The sequence below is a fragment of the Mirounga angustirostris genome, unplaced genomic scaffold (assembly GCF_029215605.1).
Source record: "Mirounga angustirostris isolate CCGP_5_RB_7025 unplaced genomic scaffold, mMirAng1.0.hap1 SCAF_5, whole genome shotgun sequence".
NCBI classification, from domain to species: domain Eukaryota; kingdom Metazoa; phylum Chordata; class Mammalia; order Carnivora; family Phocidae; genus Mirounga; species Mirounga angustirostris.
The window spans coordinates 148327236-148351671 of NW_026991713.1; the positions used below are offsets into that span (position 1 = coordinate 148327236).

Below are 24436 nucleotides of genomic sequence, written 5' to 3' on the forward strand. Positions count from 1 at the left end.
CTGGGCTACTTCCTGTCACTGTAAATTAGTTTGCCCTTTCTAGAATTTTATGTAAATAAAAACATGCAATATGTACTCTTTTTTTTTTTTTTTTGCATGGGTTTCTTTCAGTGTGCATAATTATTTTGAGATTCATGATGTTGTTCTCTGTATCGATGGTTCATTTCTTCTTACTGTTGAATAGCAGTCCACTGTGTGAATGTACCACAGTTTTCTTTATCCATTCATCTGTTAATGGGCATTTGGCTTATTGCCCATTCTTAAGCATACGCTACTAGGAACATTTATGTACAAGTCTATTATGGACATATATTTCCTTTTTTCTTGGGTAAATACCAAGGAATATGATGGCTGAATCATCTGATTACTGTAAATTTGTTTGTTTTTAAGAAAAACTCCCAGGGGCGCCTGGGTGGCTCAGTTGGTAGAGCATCTGACTGTTGATCTCAGGTGTTGATCTCAGGGTTAGGAGTTCAAGTTCCGCATTGGGTGTGGAGCCTATTTTATTTTAAAAAGAGAGAGAGAGAGAGAAAGAAAGAGAAGAAAAGAAAGAACTGCCAAATTTTTTTCCAAAGCAGCTGTATAATTTATATCCCATCACCAGTCTGTGAATGTTCTGGTATCTTCACGTCCTTGCCAGTACTTATATGGCCATCTTTTTAATGTTAGCCATTCTAACAGTTATGTAGTAGTGTCCTGTTGTGATTTTAATTTGCATTTTCCTAATGACTAATGATACTTTCTGTGTGCCTCATTTGCCATTCTGCATGTCTTCTTTGGTTGAGTATTGTTTCAAATCCTTTGCCCATTTTTTCATGGATGGCTCATTTTCTTTTTGTTGAGTTTTGAAATTTTTTTTATATTGTCTGGATACAAGTCCTTTATCAGTTGAGTATTGCAAAGATTTCCTCCCAGTCTGTGGCTTGTCTTTTCATTCGCTAACAATGTCCTTTGAAGAGCAGACATTTTTAATTTCCATGGAGTTCCTGTGGCACTTTTTATATCTCTTTTTCTCTCCATTTTTTCTCTCCCGTTCTGGACTGCCCGGTCTCTAGAGGCAGAGACCATGTCTCTCCCGATGCCCCCCGCAGTACCCAACTTAGCCCCTGGCACCCGGTCAGCACTCAGCCGAAGTGTGCGGACTGGTCATCTCTCAGCCACGTGGCAGCACTGCTGGACTGCTCTTTCTGGTGGCTTGTACTCGGGGCCTCGGCCGGGAAGGTGCTGTCTTCAGGGTGAAGATGCCAGGCTCCAGAGGGCCAAAGGGGCATGTGGGTGAATTCTTTGTTGTTCCAGTGGCTGGCTTTCCTGGGTGCCAGGGAGGGAAGTCCTTGCACACGGCAGCGCTCCCTCATCCAGGGCTGTGCCCCAGAGGACAAGCCTCCTGAGGTCCTACAGGGAGAGCCTCCCTTTCTTTCTTGAGGTCTCCCCGCCCCCTCCTCCTTCTTTTCCTCCTCGAGATCTGAGGGGGTTTCTTCTCAAAAGAGTGGAAGTGTATAATTGAGGGAGTTTAATTCCTTCTTCCATTTCCTGCTAGTACTGTTCATTTATTTACTCACTCAGCCTTCTAACAGAGATTTTTGGAAGCCTTATTTATTCGATGCCAGGCACTGTGGTTAATATTGAGAACCCACTGGTGAACCAAACTCATTATTTTCAGGGAGGCGAGTGTGGCTGCCATGGAGGGAGCAAGGGGAGAGGGGTGGGAGGTGAAGGCAGCATGACAGGCGAGCCGGGACCCATGGCGGGGACCCATGGCGGTGAGGAGCTTCGATTGTGTTCTGACACAGCGGGAGCTCTGAAGGTTGTGCAGGCAGGAAAGCATTGTGCAATCTGCGTGGCTTCCGTGTTTACCTTCTTTTGAAAGTGCCTGCTTTGTCTGAAATCGCCTTTGGTTCCAAAAGACTGCGTCGGTCATGAAGACTCTGTGCTTGAAGTTACTCAGTTACGCATGTGGGCCCAGCTGCGTGCCAGGCAGTGCGCTCAGCCTGGCGGCTACAAACCCCAGGCCACCTGAGACTGGGATTGCTGTCCGATTGTCGGGCGGGCGGGCGGCGGGCGACGGTGGGCGGGATGTGCTGCAAGAGATGGGTGGGCTGGAGCCGCAGGGGGCAAGTGGGTGGGCAGCGACCGCGAACTGCATCCTGAGGGTTGCGTGGGGGGTGCTGAAGGTCGGTGCGGCCAGGAGCCCACCGGACCGCTCTGCGTTCCTTGGAAAGGGCTCACGACAGTTCAGCCAGAAGACGGGCAGGATGGAGGGAGGGGGGCAGGTGCGGGCATTGTTGAGGAGGCGAAACTGAAGGGCTTTCTCATCATTCAGTAGGCATGTGCTGTATACTTACTGTGTGCCAGGTGTTGCTGTAGGTGCTGGAGCAAGTCTGAGGAGCCTCTGTCAAGTGACCAAACGAATGAAAAGAAATCCAGTCATGTGGTGACAGAGAATAAACCTGTGGTGGTGGGATGTAGGGGTGACTAGCCAGGGCAGTCAGGGGTGCTACCCTGAGGAATGAACGTTAGAGCAGAGGTTTGAAGGGTGAGAAGAAGTCCACTTTGCCAAGATCTGGGGCAGGAGTGCTCCAGGCATGTGCAGAGGCCATAAGGTGGGAAAGAGCTCACTGGTCTGAGGAGCAGAAAGCAGGCCAAGCAAAGTGAAGCACTGACCAGCTGAGTAGGGCCCAGATCTCAGAGGGCCTTGGAGGCCATGAAAAGGAATTTAGATTTTATTCCAAGTGCAGTGGGAAACCTTAAAGGCTTTTTTTTTTTTTTTTTTAAGATTATTTATTTGAGAGAGAGAGAGCAGAGGGGAAGGGCAGAGGGAGAGAGAGAATCTCAGACTCCCCGCTGAGCGTGGAGCCAGACATGGGGCTCAATCCCTGGACCCTGAGATCATGACCTGAGCCGAAATCAAGAGTTGGATGCTTAACTGGTTGAGCCTCCCTGGTGTCCTGGAAACCCTGAAGTATTTTTAAGTAATGAGTGACATGGTCAGATGGACATTTTTGAAGGAGCAGTCTGGCTACTGGTTGGAGAGTAGATGAAGGGAGTGAGGGAGAGAATTGCAAGAGGGAAAGTGGGAGGCCCGGTAGGAAGCCATTGCAGTAGTCCCGGCAAGGGATAGTGTGGGTTGAATCAGCATGTTGGCCATAGAGCTGGAGAAAACTGGAAGGATTTATGATATGTTTTGGACCTAAGGCCAGGATGAGCTGATGGACTGGATGTGGCAAGAGAGTGAAGGGGACACTTGGGCAACTGTGTGGGGCCATTTTCGAAGATGGAGGAGACAGGAGAGGAGCAGGGCTGGGGGAGGGGAGTCCTGCTTAGTTTGGTTGGGAGCGGGCACCCAAGGGAGGAGTCTGGGTGATGCCCAGATCCCTGACCCTGCTACTGTGTGGCTGGTGGTGCCATTTCCAGAACCAGCGAGCATGGGCCATGGAGCAGGTTTGGAGAGGAAGCTGGAGGCTTCAGGTTTGCCACCTGGGGCCCAGCTGCCCAGGGGACCCCAAAGGAGACTGCCTAGCAAGAAGCTGCTTTATGGTTTTGTGCTCCATTCCTGGCCTGTGGGCACAGGTTCTGTATTTGGTGGGGGTCTTTTGTTGGTGGTAGTGGTTGGTCAGTTGGTTTTTTGGTTAGGCAGCAGGCAATTAGCTGCACTTAACCTTCAGCCTCTCTTCCCTAGATCTATACCCTCCAAGCAGGGCCCCTAATGAAATGGTCGCTTTCCGATAGATTTTTCATCATAAGACAATTTTAACATAAAAGCAATGTTAATAAAAACCAAATGTTAGCTCAGGCCTTCCAGTAAATCATAATAGATTAGATGCTGCACCGAAATGAATATCCCACTGTGGAAAGGGTTGACCAGTTGGAGGAAGGCACTCGTTGTGATTCAATTGGGCCACATAATGAATTCTGGTTCATATCTGTAATAGCAAATGCAGCCTTCTCTCCTTTGTCAAGTCTGCAGAGGCCTGGCCCAAGGGAGGGGGGTGAGTTCTGCAGCTTTTGTATTCTTAAAGGTTCCCCTACTCCACCCACCACCCTCTTGCCCCATCCATTTATCATTGTTTACCCAAGAGGAATCTCGGGCTTTTTGGGTTTTGTTTTGTTTTCTGAGAAGTTACTGGAACACAGATGAGAGGTATGGGAAAGGTTGAAAGGTAATAGGATAAAGGGAGGCTTTCGTCATGCAGAGAGCTGGCAAACCATCATTTTGGATCTCGACTGACACATAATCAGAACTAGAAGTACGTTGGAAATCGGCCCAACATCTGGTTAGCTTTCGAAATAGTTGGTCTATAGTTTTCCAAAGCTGGCAATGCTTGTGTGACTACAGCCAAGGAGACCTCGCATGGTCAAAACAAAACACATTTTTTGCCCATCATTTACCTGGTGCTGTTGTGGCCTCTTTAGCCAGGGTGTTGGTCTCCATCTTTTTATGGAGCTTTGGTCTGGGTCTTTTCTACCCCTCTGTTGGGTGGCGGCTCCTGCTAAGGAGGCCGAATCCAGGAGCCAGAACTTAGAAGGGAAGCTTAGGAACTGGTTCCTGACATCACGGAGCCACACCCTTCCCTTCTATTTTGGACTGTTTGAATTTGTTGGGAGTGCCCCCCGCCACCACCTTCCCCCGAACCCTGTGATCACTGGGTGGAAGCGATGCAGAGGGAGACCCTTTCTGAGTCATTTGGACAGAGCAGGATCTGACCCCAGCAGGAAGGGAATGAGGAAGCATGTGGTCTGCTGGAAGTCTGAACGTGCTAGCACGTCTTCTCAGGCCATGTGAAGCACATCTGGGTTTCTTTGGAATTTCTCTGTTGCTCAGTACTTAAGGGTTGAAGCAAATAGGACAATATATTATCCACAGTGTTTATTTCAGTCAGGCGGAAATGGCTAGCAAAGAAACTCAATCAGGCTTGTGACAAAATCTGCCTTTCAGTGCCTAAAAACCTGTGTGTGTGTGTGTGTCCATGCACACGTGTGCCGTTTCCCTGTTCACATGCATATTCTTGTCATATCGTGACATCGACCGTGTTCATTAACAATTCTCAGCCACTAATTTGTTTGGACCCAGAAGAATGTCTGGAGCTTTTGAATGGCTGCACAGGCCTTGAAAGCCAAGGGCAGGGATGGGATCATTCAGAGTAACGGAGGGGCTTTTAGAGGCTGTGGTGGGAGAAAAAAGAGAGAGGGGGAGGAACTGAGGCACCTGGCTCAGGGGAAACTTTGGGGAAAGAACAGAGATGCTCAAAGGGTTTTTGTTTGTTTGTTTGTTTTTACAAAGTTTTTCCATGTGTTGTATGGAGTCGACCCTGTTCTCTGTCTCCCCAGTGGCTGGTGGTAAAATCCACTTCACATAGAATGCGTTGTAATACCAAGTCTGTTTTGGGGAGAGTGCCTTGAGGAGAGAGATCACCTTGAGTGGTTGGGGGGCAATGGAGACCACTCCAGAGTAGGCATGAGCACAACCAGATCATGTCATCTCCCACTAGCTGCCCTCCGGGGATCTTGGCAGGTAAGCCTTGCCTGACCCCTTACCCCAACATCTGCCTCATTGCTTCCCCCCAGGGTCCCCCCATCCCCCGCCCTCCCGAAGTTTTACCACACTCCATGCAGGAGCTCCTTGTGCAGCTCAAGGCAAATTCTCGCTCATCCTTAGACTCCTACCTGAGCAGCTTGTCCCTGAGTTGGCCCCCAAACAGCGTCGTGTTTGGAAGTTAGCTGGATCTTGTCCACCTTTGGAATCCTCCTATTCTGACAACACTGCCAACTTGCTCTGTTACCTTGGAGACGTGACTTAACATCTCTGGGCCCTAATTTCCAGCTAGAGGAGGAGGTTGTACTGGAATCCAGTCCTGTGAAGTTCTTGAAGGAAGTGTCTCTGTCCCTCGGGGTCCCCCTCTTCACAGAGAGTGGATCCACTAGTTGAGGGAGGTCAGGATAACCTTGGAGTGTTTTTCTTCCTGTTGAGAGAAGATTTTGCCACAGATTTTCTCATTTTTGACAAATTCTCAGGGAGTGGGGGCGGTCACAGGGAAGAGACAAAATGTGGAAATTCAAGACCCGGTTCAAGTCTCGGTCTCTCCCGGTTCTGCTGACCACCGCCATATTCCCTCCCGCTGGCCTCATTGAGGGGGGATGAGAGATGGTCCAACCGGGGAGCGTTTTTCCCCAGAACCACTGACTGACAGTTCCCAAAGGGCCAGAACGGGAGGACAGAGAGATGTGGGGGTGGTGTTGACATCTCTGGGGGGAAAAAAGAGCCGCCAAAAAGATTCAGTTGGTGTTCTTCTTGCCATTTAATAAACCAGGATGCTTCAGAGCTGGACATGGAGCATCAAGATAGGATATAGAATCCGCAAATTAAATTTTCGCTGCAATCGGATTTTTTGATGAAGCCACGTTAGGGAAGTGCGCTCGTGAAAACTACCCAGCTCGAGCCCTCAGGCCGTCCCTCACCCGTGTCATCTCCTTGGCATGGCTCAGCCTTTGGTTTGGAGCTGGAAGGAATTCAATAAAGCAAGATATATTGTTATGGTTTATTACGTCAATGTGTGTGTGTGTAGGAGTCACTTAGGAAGCAGACAGTCAGCTCTTCAATGCTATCCTCCTCTGTTTTGTCAAGGTTCTAAATGAAGCGTCATCTAGTACTCAAGGGGCCGTATTTCAAGAGTTCCGAGAAGTGCCACCTTCCCCCCTTTTGTAGAATAACAGGAAAAGACGTGCTTTCAGCACAAACAATCCATTCAGCTTTCCAACCTTGGATCAAGTGAAATGTTTGTTTCTGTGAGTGTATTTTTCCAGAGCCACGTTAGAAGAGAGATAAGGATTTGGGGCAACCCTCACCCCGCACCTGGCCTGCTGAAGTAGTCTGCACAGGTCCTCCTGCCGCCCCAGCCCCCAGGTTCTGCTTTAAGGGAGGTGACCTTGAGGTCACAGTTGGACTTGTGTGCGCTCCCCTTCTCTCTGCCCAGCCACCCCTCCCGTCTTGTCTTTTGTCTTCGAAATGCTGTCCGTGTTTCCTGGCAGAAAAACGATTCCTTTGCCTCTTCAAGAGAGACCCGCGCTCTTGGCATCTCTGTATTTGCACCTCTCTGTTGTAGGATGTAGCCTAATGTCTCTGTGCCAACACCACCCCTTGCCCAGTGCAGCGCCGGCCCCCGCCTGTGCATTCGAGTGGCGGGCCCGGCTCCTTGAGTTGGCTGCCAAGAGCTTGAGGTGCAACTCTTGGGCATGACTGTAATTTCCTTTCTGTCTGGTCCGTTCCTCTTGGTCTGCATTTCCCCCACCGTGGAACGTGTCTGATCCGGGGGTGGCCTCTGGTGGCACGCAGACCTGGCGTGGGACGGTGCAGCACCATGCCGTGCAGAACCTACTCCTTTTCCGTCCCTGTTCTGAGCCCCCCGATTATGTCCAGGAGTTTATCACCGTTTGGGGCTGGTACGTCTTCCGCACCTCTTAAGTACCTGCCAACCTCCCCTTTTTAACAAAGAGAGCAGGTCTCAGACCATGATGAGTAGTAGCTAGTCAAGTCTTTGGCTAAAATGTAAAAACATTGTCTTTTTGTTTTGCTCAGTGACTGTCCCTGTTGCGGCAATGCGGATTTCCCCTTTACAAACGGTGATAGAACATGTTTTAATATGTGGATTTAAGTTCCGTTTACAGAGGACTCTGCAGTAGGTGAGGGGTCAGGCAGCACCAGTCATGGCAGAAATCACGGAGATGGACCACGGCCACCGAGCATGGGGCGGCCCCGCGCGGAGGCGCCTTCCCAGATGAGCGACTCCACCGACAGCCTGCCCCTTTCTGCGTTCCAGGCATGGATCCTGAGAAACTCGAGCAAATCCAGCTCCCAGTGCCCGGTGCGGCCGAGAAGACCACCTACAACCATCTCCTGGCTGAGAGACTCATCAGGATCATGAACAACGCGGCCCAGCCAGGTGCCTGGGGTGTGGCTGCTCACAGGGGCAGTGGAGGTAGAGGGACCAGGCCCCCGGACCGTGCACCAGGAGTCCTGGGTTCTAGACCTGGCCTTTCTGGGAATGCAGGCTGGTCTCAGCCACTCCCTGGGCCGTGCATACCCTGGGCCACCCATACTGTCCTGTCCAGCCGCGTCTTCACCTGGGGGTCTCCTCCTCTTTCCTCCCCTGTGGTGTTTGTGCTGGACCCTGTCTTTCCTCTCTTTCCACACCCAGCCCTTCTTTTGCCAGTGTTGCCAGTGTCTCCAGCCTTCCTCTTGGGGGTGGCCAAGGTCACATCTGAGTGTGAACCAGGCTGAGAGTGCATGTGAGGGAAGTCTGGAAGGTTCGAATCGGGGGCTCTTGAGAGTACAAGACATGCCCAGTGTCTGGCACTTGTCATCCCAGTTCTGAGGTTTTGGCTGAGGATCTGCCGCCATGGCAAGGGCTAGAAACAGCAGGTGGAATGATCTAGTACAGTGGTTTTAAGTGGGATCGACTTTGCCCCCTGGGGGACATTTGGCAACGTCCAGAGACATTTTTGGTTGTCACAGCTTGAGGAGAGGTGCTGTTGGCATCTAGGGGCCAGGGATGCTGCTGAACATCCTTAGCGCACAGGATGGCCTCCAATGACAGAGGATCATCTGACCCAAAACATTGGCTGAGCTTGAGAAACCCTGATGGCAAGGCCAGTTCTCTGTAGAGGCAGGAGAGAGAGGCCATCAGGGTGTGAGTGAGAGCACAGAAATGGGCCTGACGGAGATGCGGCCTGGTTGAGAGAGAACCCCTGAGCTATACAGTAGGAACAGTGTGGGGATGAGCCCAGGTCAGGCTCAGGAGAAGGGCAGGGGTGGAGGTTGTGGTCGTAGGCCAGGACTTCAGAGGTCACAGGGCGTGGGCTCCGCCAAGCAGCCAAAAGCCCAATGGGACTTTGGGGAGAGAGTACAGAGGCTTGGGGAATGGGGTCCATGGACAAATGTTTATCGAGTGCCAGCTGCTGTGTGCAAATGACGAGGGTACAGGAGGTGCAGGACAGATGTGGCTCCTGCCTTCCAGGAGCCACAGCTGGGGGTCTGTGAAGTCCCAGGGGTCTGGGCCTCCATGTGGAGATAGAATCTAGAGCTCATGGGGGTCAGGACCAGAGCTGACATTGTGGGACTCACTCACAGACATGTGGGTGATCTTTAAAGCCACAGGAGAAAAGAGAGGTATGTTGGGACCAAGCCCTGTGCCACTACAAGTGTCTCGAGGTGACAGAGTGGGAGCCAGCGTGGGACCCTGAACCGGGTCCCACACGGACGAGGGGCAGCAAGAGAGACAGGTGTGGCTCAGGACCAAGGGCACTCAGTGGGGTCAGTTTTCTACTGAGAGGTCTAGCGCAGGGAGCAGAGTTCATCCCTGAGGATGGTGGCTGAGGGGGCAGTTGGCGGGGGCTATCTGAGCAGATGTGGCTCGGTGGTCAGGGAAGGTAGGGTATGGCCCGGATGTTAGCGAGGAGCCTCCAGGGTGGGGAGGGACAGCCAGCCCCTTGAGGGGGCCAGTGGGAGGAAGTCAGCACCTGGCAGGAGCTTGCAAAGGAAGGAGGGTCTGGTTGGAAGATCACACTCCCCTTCCCTGGAGGCAGCAGCAGTGGGGCAGTGGCTGGGCCAGTGGCTGGGCCAGTGGGGTTCCGTGGAGGGGCAGGCAAGAGTGAGACCGTGCCCTAGAGAGCTGGAGGTGGAAGGCGGGTGGGCGCGGCCAGTAGGGCGGCCGTACAGAAGCCATGTTCGTGCTGGGTCGATGGGGCTAGAGAGTGAGACAGAGCCACGGAGCTGAGACCAAGCAGCCTTTCCCAGTGAACGCTTCTCTCTTCTCCCGTTCCCCACCAGATGGGTGAAGCAGGAAGGGGTGGGCAGGGAGGTGTGCGGTGGTACGTCTGCCTTGAGTTTTTCCCAGTACCTGGTCCTGACGTCTGGGGTTTCCAGGGCCTCAGGGCTGTGGCCTGGAGACTTCTTCCTCCCCTCGCCCCTCCTCCACATTGAGACATCTCCCCAGAAAGGTGCTTAAAGACCCAATGAGCATGGGGCGCCTGGGTGGCTCAGTTGGTTGGGCGACTGCCTTCAGCTCAGGTCATGATCCCAGGGTCCTGGGATCGAGCCCCGCATAGGGCTCCCTGCTCGGCGGGAGGCCTGCTTCTCCCTCTACCCCTCACCCTGCTTGTGTTCCCTCTCTCGCTGTGTCTGTCAAATAAATAAATAAAATCTTAAAAAAAAAAAAAAAAAAAGACCCAATGAGCAGTTTGCCTAAGAGCAGGTTGCCCTCCTGTCAGGCGGCCACAGATGCTTCTAGGAGCAGTGCCCGACGTGGGTCTTGGCATTCAGAGCACCTGGAGTCCTAGGGTGAGACTTTGGACTTTCCTGAACCTCAGTCTTCAGAGCACCCACCGCAATGGGTTTTTCCAGAGACTCCTGGCAGGAGGGTCTGTAACGTGTCCAGCACCGTGCCTGGCTCACAGTAGCGTAGCAGGTGGGTTGCCGTCAACAGAAACCCGACTGAGGCTGAAACAATACAAACAAACTATTGGCTTGTGTAACTTGAAGTCTTTTGGAGCCTGGCTTCAGACACAGCTGGAAACAGAAATTCAATGTTTTCAGGACTATTTTTGGACTCTCCCACTTTGTGTGTTAGCAGGATAACTACCAGCTGCAGCTCCAGCCATCCCTTTCCCTTCCGGGGTTTGGGCCTTGCTGTAGGAGACATACTCTGGGCAGTCTGATGGGAAGGGTGGACTTGGACGCAAGATGGAAAACGCAGGCAAGGGTGCAGAGGTGGCCAATGTGGATTATAAGGCTTGTGCTGCTCAGGGCGCTTCAGGGCCCCGACACGGTTCCTGTCCTGCCCTCAGACCAGCACAAGGAGACCTTCTCTTGCACAGTGGTCCCAGCATGTTGTGGAATTGAGCCTTATTGGCTCTGACCGGCCCCCCTTGCCTGTCCCCTCCCCAGTCACTGTGACCGGAGGAATAGAGCACCCTGACCAGCCTGGGTGATGTGCCCCTCCCTGGGACAGAGCAAAGGGACTGGCCCCACCCAAATTAGAGACCCAAGAGTGGGGTTGGTGATTCTCCAAAGGAAAGAGTGGTGCTTGCTCCTGAAAAGGGGAGGGAACCGAGCCAAGGAAAGTAACCACAGACGGCCACTTTCACCGCCTTCAGGAATAATTAGTAATAATCTTTTTCCTGCCTCCTTTTCACTTGATAAAGGGAGTGCAGGGGAGTATTTGGTGTGGGTGTTTTGGATGGAACATTTTATTGTAATTGGGAAGGGGTTGGCATGTGAGTTCCCTCTGTGTCCCCACTGGATGTCAAGGGCCGTCAGCTGACCTGTTAACCTCAAAGTGGGCAAGGCAAGAAACTGCGTTTAAGGCCTTCCCACCAGGCTGTGCGAGGCTGACCCTGCTTTCCCCTGCAGATGGGAAGATCCGGTTGGCGACGCTGGAGCTGAGCTGCCTACTCCTAAAGCAGCAAGTGGTGACCAGCATGGGCTGCATCATAAAGGATGTGCACCTTGCCTGCCTGGAGGTGAGGGCCCCCTCCCACCGCCTGGGTTCCGCGGGAGGCCGTGCGTGGGAAGGAAACTGCTGGATTCAGATGGGAGCCCCGGTCCTGGGGTCTGCAGCACCGGCGAGAAGCAGGGCCTAATAGCCCTGATCCCCCACTACAACCCCCTTGTTCCGGTGGAATTACCATTCTTCTGAGATTGGCTCGATGAGCCCTCTTAATTAGTGAATTTCAGTAATTTCTGTGACAGCTTTTGGCCCTGTATTTGTCAACCAGAATTTTAATATTTTCCTTTATGTATTAGAAAAATGTTACACATATCCAAACACATGCATGCTGCATGCTTTTTATGTTTTTATAGTGCTAATATCTGTATTCATTGTTTTTTAGTTTTTATTGTTTTCCCCCTTATTTTTCATGTTTATTTGAGAAAATTTAGAAAGTACAAAGGCAAAAAAGAACAGCTATAGTTGATGCTTTGGCGTGTGTCTTTCCAGATACCCACACACAGACACATTTATGAGTCACCATGGCCATGTTTTATAACCCGCTTCCCCCACCTAACTGTATGTTAACAACTTTCCAGAATCCCCTCTCTTTTGCCCATTTTTATTTTAAGCTAGCCTGCCCGCCCGCCCTCCCTCCCTCCTTCCCTCCCTATTACAAACCACTCTGTTGATTTAAGGATATGAGCCCAGCCTCTCATCTGCTTGATATGCACTCAGATTTTGGAATTGGTAACTTACCCAACTCACTGGCCGCCTTCCCATCTTCCCTCTTTCAACAGGGCGCAAGAGAAGAAAGCGTTCACCTAGCGCGGCATTTTTATAAGGTAAGTGGCCAGAGCGCAGGGGAAGGCAGTGTGGTGTGCATCACAGACACAAGATTGTAGTATCTAGGCGTGCGCACATACCTATCACAAGTCTGTGGTGACTTCTTGTACCCGTGCGTACTAAGCACGCGCCATGTCAAACCCCCGAGCAGCGGGCCCTGCGCTCTTCTTAGCGGTACCCCTTCTGAGGACTCACCCCTAGTCTGTGACAGTTTGTTTATCAATGATATATGAATTTGTTTACTGATGAATCTACATATAAATGTGAATTACATGCATGCATGGGACTATTACATATGTAAATTAATATATGCATGAGGTATGTATGTTTTCCATATAAAATAACTTTTGAATTACTTATGAATTTTATGCATGTATGTCATTTACAGACATGTATGCCAAGACACCTCATACAGGCTTCTAAACCTTTATCATTAAGTTCAGTGAGATTTGTAAAGGGCCACCAGGACTCTGAGTCACCGGGGAATTTGTACATGTCCTCTTCAGATTCCAGATGGTTAGTTTTGAAATATCTCACTGTGATGGTTTTGTTTTGCTCTATATCTAAAGCGTGATATATTCTTAGGGAAGCACATCATCTGTCAGCAGGAGATGGATTAATCCACATTCACACTGGCCCTGTAGCTCCCCAAGTTTTTGACTTCCACGTCAGATCTCCCCAGGTCCACTTAGCCAGGGTTTCCCATGGTCATTTGGCTGATACAGAGAACCTCTCTGGAGGAGGAAAGGTGTCGGCGCTGCCATCTTCTTGTTGTTCACCTGCTTTCATTATCTGTAGTCTCTACAAACTGCCGTGAATCATAGGCACATATGCAGCAGATCCCTTTTCTTTGCAGGAAGCTTTTTAAGCCACTGCCCATTATTGTCGGTGTCCTTTGAGAGAAAGCGAGGTCTTATAATCTGGAAATCCACCTCGCCAGGCGCAGACGACCCCATGCAGCTGCAACATGGTGGACATGCCCAGATGAGGGTGGACCACTGTGGGCCCCCAGCGTGGGGGAGGAGATCCTAGGCTCCCATAGGCCATCCCGAGGGGCTTGGCCTCTGAGTGAGGATACAAGTCCTCAGTAAAGCCCAGAAGAGAGTGGGAGCCTCACGGCTGCATTAGTCATCTTTGGGTCTCTTTCCAGGATAATGGCTCTTCGTTTGTTTCCCCCCCTAGAAAGCTTTTGCATTGCAAAGTCAGAAAGACAGAGATATATAGGTAGGCATTTTCCCAGAGGGTATATCTTTAGCCAAAAGAGAGCTATATTTGAATTGTAGCTCTTCTCCCTACCCAGATTGTTTATTTGTCCTATAAGTGTTATACCCTAAGTATAATATCTCAGAAGCTTTTGGACGTTCTCAGGATTGTGATTTTTGTGGTTCTTACGTGGTTCTTACCCCATGCAAGAGTATTCAAGTTTCAACTGGAAAAATATATAAAGGACTTGCTCCTTTTCCCATCCTGACCGTGTGTGTGTGTGTGTGTGTGTGTGTGAGAGAGAGAGAGAGAGAGAGAGAGAGAGAGATTCAGGACTTAGGAGTGAGACAGGACAGTTTGAATAGTCATGATGCATTCAGCTGAATCTCCACTCCCCTCCCTAGCTGTGCTTCATCTGAGGGTGACCATAATGACCATGAGTGCTAGCATTTACCAGCCCCGACTGAGTGGCAGGCTCTGTGGTCAGCACTTTACTCGGGTTAACTCCTGTCATCCTCGCAGTGACCTGCATAGACATGGGCTGTCATTCCAGTCTTGCAGCGAACCAGAGAGAGGCTCTGAGAGGTAAAGCTGGGATTGGGCCCCTGGTTTGCGTGTCTCAGAGCCAGAGTCTTACCCACCACCGCCCTGCAGAACTGCAGAGCCTTACAGGTGTGCCTCAGAAATGACTGGAACAAGCTGTGTAATTTTAGTGTTAAGTATGCTTATACGCTTCCTTTCTGAGGCGTGGAGCCTCATAGATTTAAAATGGCACCTGAACCAGGCTTCCCATTTCTCCAACCCTTCTCAACACATAGATGATGTGAAACACTCGCAATTTCACCCACTTTTATAGTTTAATTATATATGGTGTTACTTTTGTTGTCATTTTAATTAGCTGCCTTGACAGAAGGAATCTAACTGCACATGCTTAAAAAAAAAAAAAGAGAAACATTGAGAGGTGGAATATGATATTTGGGCTTTCATTTGAGCGTGTGTGTTCGTGTTCACGTGTGTGTCTTACTTCCTGGTGATTTACAAGAACTCACTGATGAGAACCAGATGGCCCCAACAGCCATGAACTGGAGTTTATAATAATTTGGTGTTTATGGAAAAAAATATGCATAATCTCTCTCCCTTCCTCTTTTAGGGAGAAGAAATTTTCTTGGACATGTTTGAAGATGAGTACAGGAGCATGACAGTAAGTGAGGGGCCAGGACGCACTTGGTTGCCTGCACGGCTCATCCGGTGAAACTGAGAGAAAGCTGTCTAACTGGGGCCTTTCTGACCGAGATTGGTGGGGAAGTGAATTGGAAATGGTGCCTTTTGATCCCCGCCACTGGTGAAATTTCAGATGACCCCCACTTCCCCTTTGTGGGCTGTGCCATAGATGGGTCGGAAAGATTCACTTTGATACGAATAATCTTTGAGGACTCGTGCCTTGTCAGGAGTGGAGAGCACGTTGTATGTGTTCATCCTGTTACTGCCCCTGTCAACCTGATGGGAGGGGCTGCTAGCGTAGACTCCTATCACCCCGATCAGGAGGCAAGGATCAGAGGTCGAGTGAGGCCCCATGCCTGTCCAGCCAGGGAGGTGCAGAGCCAGGATTCCAAAGCACAGCAGTTTGCCTCCAGTGCCCTGCCCTTTGCTGTGCCACCGGAATGTTCCAGCGTGTTGCTTATCCTTGAATCCACAGCACTGCCCAGAGTCTGCCCTGTTTCCCTCTGTCCATCAGGCATAAGTCATGGGAAAAGATGGGTTTAGAAGATTTGCAGCTTTCTCTGTTTTGTTCATTTCTGTGCATCCCTATCGTCTGACCCTTAGTTGGCACTCTGTAAATAGATGATAAATGTCCTTTTCATGGACATTGCTCATCAAAGAGTGAGGGCGCCTAGGTGGCTCAGTCGGTTAAGCGTCTGCCTTTGGCTCAGGGCATGATCCCAGGGTTCTGGGATCGGGCTTCCTGCTCCTTGGGGAGCCTGCTTCTCCCTCTGCCTCTCTCTCTCTGTCTCTCATGAATAAATAGGTAAAATCTTAAAAAAAAAAAAAAAAATGAAGTAATTCCAGAAGTTTATAGTAAACCTAAGTGTCTAAAGTGTCGCAAAGACAAAAGCAGCTTGCTTTAAGTGTCTCCTGGCTCCCAAGCCCATCTCACCGGGTAGGGACTGCTGGGCCCTTACCACATCCTCGCCCTCGGCACTTCCAAGGCCTCTGCAGAGCCTATTCCAGGGAAAATTGTAAACTGGCATAGATCATCTCCAGAAATACCCCAGTAGCGCCCAAGGCCTCCTGGTGAGGTACAGGCTGCTCGGATGTGCCTCACACCTGGCGATGGCCGCTGCTCCCCGTTATTACCCCCGCCCCTGGAAGGCTGTCTCGGACTTCTACTCTTTGGACCGGTAGTTAGAGTGGAGTGGATTTGGGGCTTAGCTACCATTTCATCTTGCCCCTGTGATGTCCCCTTCTGCAATGTAATTCTCCACAGTTTGGATTCCTGTTGGAAACGTTAAGTCTCCTATGTCGCTTGACGGTGTGGAAAAGCTCAGGCTCCTAAACCCCTGCTCAGTTTCTGCCTTTTTTTTTTTTTTTTTTTTAAGATTTTATTTATTTATTTGACAGAGAGAGAGAGAAAGCACAAGTAGGCAGAGAGGCAGGCAGAGGGAGAGGGAGAAGCAGGCTCTCCACTGAGCAGGGAGCCCGATATGGGGCTCGATCCCAGGACTCCGGGATCACGACCCAAGCCGAAGGCAGCCGCTCAACCGACTGAGCCACCCAGGCGCCCCTGCCTTTTTTTTTAAGATTTTATTTATTTATTTATTTATTTATTTGAAAGAGAGTGAGAACACACGGTGTGTGTGTGAGCAGGGGGAGAAGCAGAGAGGGAGTGGCCAAGGGAGAGGGAGGGAGTCTCAAGCAGACTCCCCGCTGAGCTTGATGCAGGGCGGGATCCCATAACCCCGAGATCATGACCTGAGCCAAAACCAAGAGTGTGACACTTAACCAACTGAGCCGCCCAGGCGCCCCTCTGCTGTTGTTACTAACTGCGTGACCTTCAGTGGGTTGCTTACATTCTGCGCCTTCATTTTTTCCATCTGTAAGATGGGGCCCAAACCATGCGCCTGGGTCTGAAGTACCTAGGAGGCGCCTCCTGTGGGGTGTGCGCACAAGGAATATCTGCTTCCTCCCCCTCCTGCCATGGGGAGCTTCTGGGGCTGTACTTGTGTGTCTTGTCCCATGTTTACTGTGTGGTCTGCACAGGGCCTGGCCCCCTAGAGAAATAGAGAGGGGACACATCCCCAGCCCCCATACCTGAAAGTCAGTCCTGAGGTCGGACTCGAGGAAAGCAGCCGCTGAGCTAAATGAAGTGGAGATAGGCCCTCGGGTGCTCATGGAGACCCCTGCACTGAAGCCATGCCTTCATGTTAGACCCTTGTTCACTTCTCTTATCACCTCCTATTTAGCGCAGAGGTGTAATGAGTGCAACAGAAGCCGTCGGCACTGCTCACCGGGAAGGTGGTGGAGGGAGGTGGGGCAGAGCGGAGGGGGGCTGCTAGGGAACGGTGGGCAGGCTGGAAGGCAATGCCAAGGGCGGCCCTGGGGTGGGACTCAGGGCTCTGCCACCCGGTCCTGGGATAAAGGGGCTCAGGATGGGGGACCCCAGGCCTTTGGGGGGTGGCTAAAAGAAAAAGACAAGCAGCACAAACTAAGTGTCTCCTTGGCTCCCTAGCGCAGACAGCTGGGCCTTCACCACAACTGCCCCATGTGGTCAGCTATATGTTCCAGGAGAGGGAGAGAGTGTAATATGATTAAGGCCCACTTTCTGAAAAATAAAAACCCAAAAAGACACACAAAAAAGCATGTGATGCTTGGAGGAGTAAAGTTAATTCTGTAGGAAATGTACCCTGTGAAATGTCATTCCTTTATGATGTCAGGGAAATGAAGTGTCCGTGTCCAACAACATGTGCACATTCAATGTCCGTACTGATGCAGCAGAGTTCCAGGAGGGGAGGTGTCAATACCACGTCGTTGTAATCAGAGAAGGCTTCCCGGAGGTGGTGTGGAAGCAGACAGACAGTGTGCTCCCTTGTGGCCCAGGGGCTGTGGGCATACGCCCTTCCTCTGAGGTCAGTGTCCCCCTCTGTAATAAGGAACAGCATCAACATCGCTGTCTAGCAGGAGGTGAGCCCTGCAGGCGCCTGGCACTTAGTAGATGCTCAGTAAGTGACTTTGTTGTATGATCCCAGGTAAAGACAGCAAGGTGGTGAGGAAGGAAGGGGATGGTGGTCATGTGGCAGGAGTCACGGGGTCTGGAGCAGGGCAGGCCTGGGTCTGCGTCTTAGTTCTGCCACCTGCCGGCTGAGTCTCCGTTTTCTCATGAGCAGATCAGGAAACATCCCTTCTGGAGTCTTTGGGAGGATTAAGGAGGATCACGCACGCAAAGCCTGTAGGTCAGCGCCTGCCCACAGTCTGTAGCCCACTCTAGATAAACGATAACTGAGAGCTGCCATCACTAGTCTGCTGTCGTCATTCTTGACAGCACAAAGGGAGGGAGGCGGGCTGTGGTCAGGGACCCACTCCCTGCCGGGTGGAGGGGCATGAGCCGGAGGGGCATGAGCCGGTGGGAGAGCGCAGCTTTTCACAGCACGGAGGCAGCTTCCCAGGAGTGTCTGAGCTATCACTTCAAGGGAAGGAAAGGTCTGTGTCTTGGGAAACAACGGCTCACATCTCGCACGCCTGGCTGCCTTGAGACCTCATGCCAGCCCTAATGTGGGCTTGCTTTACTCACTAGCTGTGCGCAGGTACAGGCGAGGGGCCTGGGTAACCTGCCCCATGCTCTTCCTCCCTTCGGTGAGGTTTCCTACAATGTCTCTCCTTCTAGATGAAGCCCATGAATGTGGAGTATCTCATGATGGACGCCTCCATCCTGCTGCCCCCGACGGGCACGCCACTGACCGGCATTGACTTTGTAAAGCGGCTGCCGTGCGGCGATGTGGAGAAGACCCGGCGGGTGAGTAAGTGCGGGCGGGACCCCCCTCTCCCTGGGCTGCCAGCTGACCAGGTCAAGAGCCCGCCTTCCAACCCACTTCTGGACAGGGGGCGGATGACACCCCCCTGGCGCCCTGCCACCGGGAGGAACTTCCCAAGGCCAGCTGCCCTTGGCTAAAACAGGATTGAGATTCCCCTGTGTGAGGGCCAGGCAGGCTGCCTTGGCTGGTGCAGAGCAGGGCCCCAGCCCCAGGCTCTGGGGGGGACACCTCTGGGCTGCTGCCAGGCACCTGGGGGAGTGAGCCGAGAACAGGCAGTGCAGGTGAGGCCCTGGTGTGAAATCCTCTCCCAGGGAGGCTCGGGACCCCTGGAGATGGAGCAGTGGTGTGCTGATAAGGTATCTGAGGGATCTGGGTGCGAGGCACACACAAATGAGATTGTGACTCTTGCCAGTCCGCTCCCACGTGTGAAAAGCAGAGGAGTTCTCAGAACCCTGCTGGAGTGTGCGTCCCTTATCAGCACTTTTTCTGAAGCAGTCTCACAGGGCTGTTCACAGTATTTTATCTCTCGCGTAAGATCAGTTTCTTTCTTAGAAAGCACCATCACCTCTTCCTAGAAAATCATTCCCTGGAGACATGAAGGGATAAATTCGATGAGCTCCTTGCCCTCTTCTTCTCAGCTAATCCCCGTTCTAACCAGAGCGGCAGAGGTGTTAATTTTGGGATTTTGAGAAGCAGGAGTGACCTGCTGGATCTGCCTCAAACAGGAGGATTCCGTGGCCTTCCTCTACCCAGGCGATGATTTGGCCTCGGAGGCCTGGGGTGGAGGGGGATGCAGAGGAAGTCCGACCTGTATGTTTTAAGTCAGCGCACATTCCCTGCTGTCTGACCAAACCCGCAGACCTCACCACAGGACCCACCCTGTCTGAGCCAGTGACACCCGCCTTCCTCGTGCTCCCAGCCAGCCCTGCAGGCCCCGTGGCCGGGCACACGAGCATGTTTGTGGGTGGCACTGTTTGCACTGGGCATCACTGGCCCCAGCTTCACCACAGGCCTGGTTTTGACAAACATGGGTTGTGTTGGCGACTCCTTCACGGGCGGGCATGCTCACCTGTAGCCTTTGGTTGGCCTCGGAAATGTTCCGTGGCGAGGCTAGAGCGAAGGTCCTGTCCCCGAGGCCCACCTCGTCCCCTGAGCCAGAGGTCCGGAAGGCTGTGAATGGGGAGAGCTGCTGCTCTGGGTTGCCCTCTGCCTTCTTTTTGGTCCCTGGGCCCCCAGTTTTCTCAACACTTAGATGAGCTCCTCTTTGATACCAAGTGAGTCATTCCCATCAGTCCTTTATGTGAACCTCCTCATGTAATTCTACAACCGTCCTAAGAAGTTGGCATTATATGAACCCGTCTTGCAGAGGAAGAAACTGAGGCATGATGAGGTCAGGTGATTGGCTCGTAGTCCCCCAGCTCATAAGTAGCAGAGCCAGGACTCCCTGCAGGCAGTGTGACCTGCTTCCCACCACTCCCTTCATTGTATTTACTAGCCCTGCTTGGTGTCGGACAGCAGGGACCTAACATGTCTGTCCTCAAGGAGTCAGAGTCTAGAGGACAAGGTAGGAAAGGGAGCATTGCCAGTCTGTGCGTCTGAGGCTGTTGCTAAAGGAACATGGGGTCAGGCGCCTCCTCCTGCCTGGGGAGGGATGTAGAATGGGTGGCAGAGGGATAGGTTGGGCAGCCAGGAAAGGCAAAGGCCTGGACAGATGTGGCTCATTCCAGCACCTCCAAGGAGGGGACATGGCTGCAGCCCACAGTGAGGGAGGCTTTGTGGGAAGTGATGAGGCTGGAGGGGGCTGATCTCTGGGTCCTTAGAGCCCATTGAGGACCTTGACCTTGTTAGCTACTTCCTGGCATCAGGCCCTGCTGGGTTGGGGCAGACGGTCCTGATCTACAGGAGAGGATGGGAAAAATTCAGGGCCAAGGCATATGGCAAAGGGAGGGTCGCTTGGGCTCTGGGGTTCCTTCTCCCGTCTCAAAGCAGCATGTACCTGCCTTGCCAGAGTCACTGCGGGGACTCAGTGAAGGGCAGAGCACAGAAAGCCAGTAAGAGTTCTCGAGGGTAGGGGTTCCCTTCTTCCCTTTGCCCCAGACATCTCACTTGGTTGTAAGTTCCAGGGTCGTGCTGCCCACCTCCCTTTCCCCAGATGAGATGCATGGCGCAACTGCTACGTGAAGCACAGAGACCTCCCAGGAATGCCTGGGCTTCCCTGGAGTCACTCGTTCAGCCTTTGTCTGACAAGTTTATACGATCAACCCTCAAGTCTCAGGGTCCCTGGGTTTAGAGCCAGGGAGAAGGTGGCAGAATATATAGAATAGCGCTGACCATCTCAAAGTGAAGCCATCTACCTTAGAGAAGCTTCCCTGACTTCAGGAATCAGTTTCTAAAGGGGGATTTTGACCACTCACCTCAGTCCAGTTCCTGTTTGAAGGCAGCTGTCTAGAATCATCTAGAAGCTTAGCTCCTTAGCCCATTTCAGACATCAGAACACAGCAGTGTGCTTTGAATTTGAGCTAAAGGAAGTGTATGGTTTAGCAAGCAATTGAGGGCTTATGTGGTTTGTTTCAAGTTCTTTGCTTGTATCCAAAGAACATTCCATTTCATCCTTTTGGATTCAAACATTTTCTTCTTCCCTTTTTTTTTTTTTTCCACCAAGTAGACTTTTTTTAACTTTCAGGAGGCTGACACTTTTCAGAAATCCCACCTTTCGTTTTCCTTGAGGACTTGTTAAAGAAGTTCAAACAACCCTTACTAATACATCATTCCTAACCTGTAAAATAGTCATCCAATCACCAGAGAGCCACTGGATGCCTACTCGATGCCAGATGGTGCAGAAATGAACAGGGCCGAAGGGACAGTGAGTGCAGAATCCCCGAGATGCGAAAGAGTATAGCGTGTTCAAGGAGCAGGTGAAGAGCAGAGTGGAGGGGAGGGGACAGGACAGGAGGATGGCTAGGCCTTTCAGGCCATGGGGAGGCATCCGACACTGAAAGTCATGGTGTCCCTCTTGCATTTTGCAAATCACACTCTTTATTCTTTCATTCAACGTATTTGTTGTGCATTTTTCTAGGAGCCAGGCACTGTGCAAAATGCAAGAATAGACCGTGAATAAATAATATAAGACCAAAATAGCAAGAGTGCCACTGAGCCATGCCAGCTAATAAGGGGAATTCACGCTGAAATGAAGGTTTTAGGAACTACTGGGATCTGATGAGAACATGGAAGCAGAAGTGGGGACATGGGCTGGACCTATCCCAGGGGCAGCTGAGAGAAGCCGTTAAGAAAGAACACAGGCTCGTGGGACCAACCAGGGTTCAATCCCAGCTCCACTTGTGTGACATTGAGCAAGTTGCTTACCCTCTTTGAGCCTCAGTGCGTCCTGTCTCTCAGCTCCTGGCCAAAGTAGATAAGGTAGAGGGACTGCAAGGTGCCCGGCAGGCAGGAAGAGCTCAGGAAATGTTGGCTGAACAGGGGTGGAGCAGTCTAACGTCTCAGGAGGGAAAGAAAGTTTTTAGCCATCTACTGAAGCTTCAGCATAGAGAAGAGAGTTAGGGAGAGGAATTTCTGGTGAATCTCAAGATCTGAATGTAAGCCACTGGCCGTCTGTGATAATCTTGGAAGCCAGTATGAAATAAATATAGTCGCGTGAAATTTTATTTGTTCCTGACTTCTGTTCCTTGTTCCCACGTAAAACCACAAACAGTTTTTGTTTTTATCGCTATTGCCTGTAAGGAAATAGGATATTTTTCTTTATTCTTTGGATGCATATTACACATTAAAGCACATCTCATAGGGTTTCGAAAGGAGAGGGAAAGAATTTCCCGTGATTTCATCACCCTAAACAAAGAAAGCTTAGACGCTTTTCGTGTCTCCTCCCTGTCTTTGTGTTCAGTCACATCGTCTCATGCCGGTAGGAAGAGTGCATTGTGCTCTTCCTTCCAGTCTCTTCCTTCCCTCTCTCCCTTGTACAGTGAGAAGCTTTCTGTGCTGGGATGCGGTTTTAATTTCAGTCACATTTCTTACTGGTGCGTGAAAGTTTATCTGGCGACTTCTGCCATAACTTACTCAGGCATTTTCCTGCTGCTAGACATTCTGGTTGCTTCCAGTATTACATTATTTTCAACTAAACTGTCCTGAGCAGCTTCACGAATACAGGGTTTTCTTTCTTTTGGCTTATTTCTTTAGGAAAAGTTCCCAGAAGTAGAATTTCTGGTTCAGGGGGCACGGACATTTTCTGTGTGACGCTCCCCATATTGCCAAGGGGCTTTCAGGGCGGGGCGGGCCCACGTGACACTGCTTCGGCACCCTCTTAGGAGTGACTGGCTTTTCACAGCCACTTCCACGCCTGGTGGGCTCCTCATCTGGGTGACAGCCCCCCGAACTCCATGGCTTGCAAATGTGACAAGGGAAGCAGAGAGAGGGCTGGACCTGAGCTCTCGATTCAGGGTGCACCTCCAGGGAGGCCCCAAGATCAGGGCCGGTGGGTACTCCATTCCCAGAACTCGAGCCCGGGCCCAGGGAATTCACGTGACTCACTCGCCGAGTTCTGTTCGACCCTGAAGCCATCCTGCCCCACTGTAGTGGACTCCTCTCCCATGACCCCGCTTCCTTCCCCACGACTCTGCTGCAGAGCTTGCTCCCAGGTGCCTTAGAGCACACGGGATGAGCCTCTTTAACTTGAGCATGCTCAGCTGTCACCCCTTGCCAAAGCTGGTGTGTGCTTCCAGAGTCCGTCTTCCTGGCATTCTGTGGAAGCATCAGAAAGCAATAATTCCTTCTTCCTTTTTAATACTTTTTAAAGTGCATGTTTATTTGGCAAAGTAAAGAGAAGCATTCAATAAAAGCCTGGTTCCCCAGCCTTAAATCTTTTGAAGGCAAAGGCATGTGGCTGGAAGAACACAGACTTTGGAGTCCGGTTATTAGCTGAGTCACTGTGGGCAGGCTGCCTCACATCCCTGGGCTTTGGTTTCCGGTCTGTAAAATGGGAACCACGGAGGGTCGTTAAGAGGCTTCAGGGAGATGACACGGTCCAGCCCCGCCAGTACCTGGCAGGTCTCGGGTAAGCGGCGGGGGGGGGGGGGGGGCTTACTGTTTAGGGGGCTGTGGGATGAATTTGAGGACCCTTATCCTGGTGTTTTACCTCTCTTTCGTGGATTCCCGAAGTTGTGGGGTTCGTCAGCGTGTTCTATATTCTTTATATTTTTATTGTTGTATTATTGTCATTATTTTTTGTATTTCTGGAAATATTTTCCATTTGTTGCTTCCAGAGCAAAAGCAAAAAGGTCTATACTAGGAGCCAAATTCCAAACTCCTTTTGTATTGGAAGGTTTCAGGTTCTCCGAGTGATGGTCTAAAAAAGCACACGTTCCTCTTTTTTCACTCCCCAGCAAGGGTCCTGCTTGATTACTTTGCCTTCAGAACCTTTGAGAGGAATGGATTTTTGACACTGAAATGAAGCATTCACTCAGCTTGGACCTGACCGATGGGCCTTTTTCCTCAATTCCGAGGCCATGATTCCTTACTTGAGAGCTCAGATGGCCATATAGTTCAAGGGGCCACCCGCATCTCAGGCTTTCTGCACTCGGGCTGGTGCACGCATGCGAGTGTCCTTGTGGGCTTGGTTAAGTGACACAAACATCAGACATTGGTGGTTCCAAGCCCAGCTCAGGCATCACGAGCAGCGTGAACTTGGATCGCTCTGTCCCTCCCAGTTCCGTTTTTTCTTGCGTAACAGCTTTACGTTGCAGTAAGGTGCACACGGTGCCTGGCGCACAGTTGGTGCTTAATAAATAAAAGCTGTTTTGATTTTTAAAAAAATGAAAAGGCACTTCCTTTTTTTCCTGATTGTTGCAAATGTCTTAGGAAGGCTGTACTTTA

At 51.2% G+C, this 24436-nt stretch overlaps 1 protein-coding gene across 15 annotated transcripts in view; it reads left to right on the forward strand.

Annotated features, from left to right (window-relative positions):
* Positions 1 to 24436, forward strand: part of CLEC16A (C-type lectin domain containing 16A) — a 203776-nt gene that overhangs the window by 72705 nt on the left and 106635 nt on the right. For 12 of the 15 annotated variants that reach the window (XM_064592545.1, XM_064592547.1, XM_064592552.1 and 9 more), the window contains exons 13-18: positions 7648 to 7674; positions 7812 to 7934; positions 11402 to 11511; positions 12278 to 12322; positions 14677 to 14727; positions 18406 to 18534. In XM_064592545.1, the coding sequence (XP_064448615.1) occupies positions 7648 to 7674; positions 7812 to 7934; positions 11402 to 11511; positions 12278 to 12322; positions 14677 to 14727; positions 18406 to 18534 (485 nt within the window). The remainder of the gene's footprint in view (positions 1 to 7647; positions 7675 to 7811; positions 7935 to 11401; positions 11512 to 12277; positions 12323 to 14676; positions 14728 to 18405; positions 18535 to 24436) is intronic. The other 3 variants (XM_054507507.2, XM_045874976.3, XM_045874977.3) reach the window with 1 other exon arrangement.